The sequence below is a fragment of the Malurus melanocephalus genome, unplaced genomic scaffold, assembly GCF_030028575.1.
Source record: "Malurus melanocephalus ecotype Western Australia unplaced genomic scaffold, MMel_1.1 scaffold_316, whole genome shotgun sequence".
Taxonomy (NCBI): domain Eukaryota; kingdom Metazoa; phylum Chordata; class Aves; order Passeriformes; family Maluridae; genus Malurus; species Malurus melanocephalus.
In genome coordinates this window covers 1-2,200 of record NW_026623548.1, presented here as the reverse complement: position 1 = coordinate 2,200, position 2,200 = coordinate 1, and the positions used below count along the sequence as shown (strand labels likewise).

Sequence of the window (2,200 nt, the reverse complement as noted above, 5' to 3'; positions counted from 1 at the left end):
GCTCTGGTGAGGGCAGAGCATGGATCAGGGGCTGGAATGGTGATAAAAGCAGGAGAAGGGAGAGGCTGCTCCCTGGGGACACGGTGACACTGCTGGGGACACGGTGACAGTCCTGGGGACACGGTGACACWCCCAGGGACCCACCAAAGCAAACAYCTTTTCCYGGTGCCTCAGCAGGAGGGGAAGGTGGCCTTCCAGGAGGCATTTTCCARCTGAAATGGTTTCATTTCCAGCAGCTCAAAAACCTTTGGAGACCCAAAATTCCCAGCTTGGGGATGAGGAGGATGAGTGATCCCCCTCGTTCCCTCAGCCAYAGCCCGGGGGACAGGTGACACCGCCGTGCTGAGGCCACCTGACACATCTGTCACCCCCAAAGTCACCCTGATCCCCTGTGCCCGGACAAGGGGAGCTCCAGGGTTGGCACTGGAGGCTTTAACCCTTCCCATGTCCCAGAGGAGCTGCCCAAACACCAGGGATGTGCCAGAGGGTCTGCGCCGTGCCCCAGGCTCCCACACGCCTTAAGAGACTCTTCCCGGGATTCTGGCACGGCCTTTTTATCCTCAAGACCCCCAAATTTCAGGCCAAAAGGGGCACTTTGTCCTGGGATGCTGTTTTGGGAGGCCAGCACAGGCCAGCTCCATCCTGACACATCCTCAGGGAGAGGAGGAGATGTCCCAAAGCAGCACCGCTCCCCTTTGCCACCTCACGCCGAGGCAGCAGAGAGGTTTTCTGAGCGCAGGGCCACCAAAAAGGGTGGAAAGGGATGGAGAGGAATTGTGGCGGTGCCAGGGAACCCTTTCCCTGCACAGCAGCAGCCTCTGCCGGCACCGAGCCGCAGAGCAGGAGTGGTGGGAGCGTGGGCAAAGCCTGGAGAGCGCGACCCAAACACCGCCAGCCATGGAATAAGTACCAGGGGTCTCCAGGATACGAACGGTCACTCCCATTTGGGCTTATAAAGCCATGTTTCCAAGAGGATTATTCCCATYTCTCTCCAGTGACCCTAACCCTGCCCCTCCCCACGCAGTTCTCGCGGCCACTCCCGCGCAGCAGCTGGAAAATCCCCGCACCCAGCCCTCCCATCGCACACCCCAGAGCTCCAGGGCCTTCGCAAACAACAATCCCGGAGCGCCCGGGTGCTCCCCACCCACCCCACAGCCCCAAAATGGGGTCCTGGCCGAGCAGAGCCGCCACCATSCCACAACATCCCCCCGCAAAGAATTTTCCACACAAAACCTCCAAACAAGACACCGGCATTTAGGGATGAAAGTACTTTTTCCGAGGTGCTGGGATGAGGTTTTTCCCCCCCCAGCACGCACCAGCACCCCGGGGGCACCACTTACTTGGGGGTGTGCGCCTCATCCACGCGGTGCCCCAGCTGGAACTCGTGCGATTTGCTGCGGTGCAGCGCCGTGAAGCCCGGGATGAGGTGGATCAGCTTCCGCGACGAGGGCGGGGGCGTCCCGGGGGGCTTCAGTTTGTTCCTGCGGCGCACGGGCGGGGTCCCCGGCGGTGTCATGGTGGTGACGATGTTGGGGGTGCGCGGGGGGGTGTGCGCGGCGTGGCGCTGCCGCGGGGACGGTGGCAGGGAGCGGTGGCCGGACTCGAGGGGCGGGCACAGCCCCGGGTGACCCTCCACGGTCAGGCGGTCCACGTGTGTGTACATGGGGCCGTGGGGCGAGCCGGCGTGGCAGTGGTGCTGCCCGCACTTGGGCTGCACCTTGGGGCTCGGGTGCGTCCTGCCCCAGGGGCCGGGCTCCGGCGGGCAGCCCGGGCTGTTCTCCTTGCCCGGCTCCGTGCTCGGCCACTGGATGGTCCAGTCCTGCTTGGAGAGGCTCCCGCCTGCAGAGAGCACAGACACATGGACATGTGGAGGGGTGGGAGCCGGGGATTCTCCGCTCGGCCCCGGAGGTGGGAAAGGTCCCGTCCCTGGAAGTGCTGGAAGCTCAGAGCAGCCCGGGTTAGTGGAGGGTGWCCCTGCCCATGGGCCCTTCCYACAAAACCATTCCATGATTCCACCCTGCTAGAATCTGGGTTAGGGAATCATGGAATGGGTTGGGTGGGAAGGGTCCTCAAGGATCATCTCTTTCCATGGGCAGGGACACCTYCCACTGTCCCAGGCTGCTCCCAGCCCCAATGTCCAGCCTGGCCTTGGRCACTGCCAGGGATCCAGGGGCAGCCACAGCTTCTCTGGGAATTCCAT

The 2,200-nt window shown here is 63.2% G+C and overlaps 1 protein-coding gene across 1 annotated transcript in view; it reads right to left on the bottom strand.

Annotated features, from left to right (window-relative positions):
• KSR2 (kinase suppressor of ras 2) overlaps positions 1 to 1,926 on the bottom strand; it is a gene marked incomplete at its 5' end in the record, with an annotated part of 60,526 nt that extends 58,600 nt beyond the window's left edge. The window contains one exon of the mRNA XM_057377449.1: positions 1,341 to 1,926. Coding sequence (XP_057233432.1) covers positions 1,341 to 1,926 — 586 coding nt within the window. The remainder of the gene's footprint in view (positions 1 to 1,340) is intronic.
• Between the last annotated feature and the right edge of the window lie 274 nt (positions 1,927 to 2,200).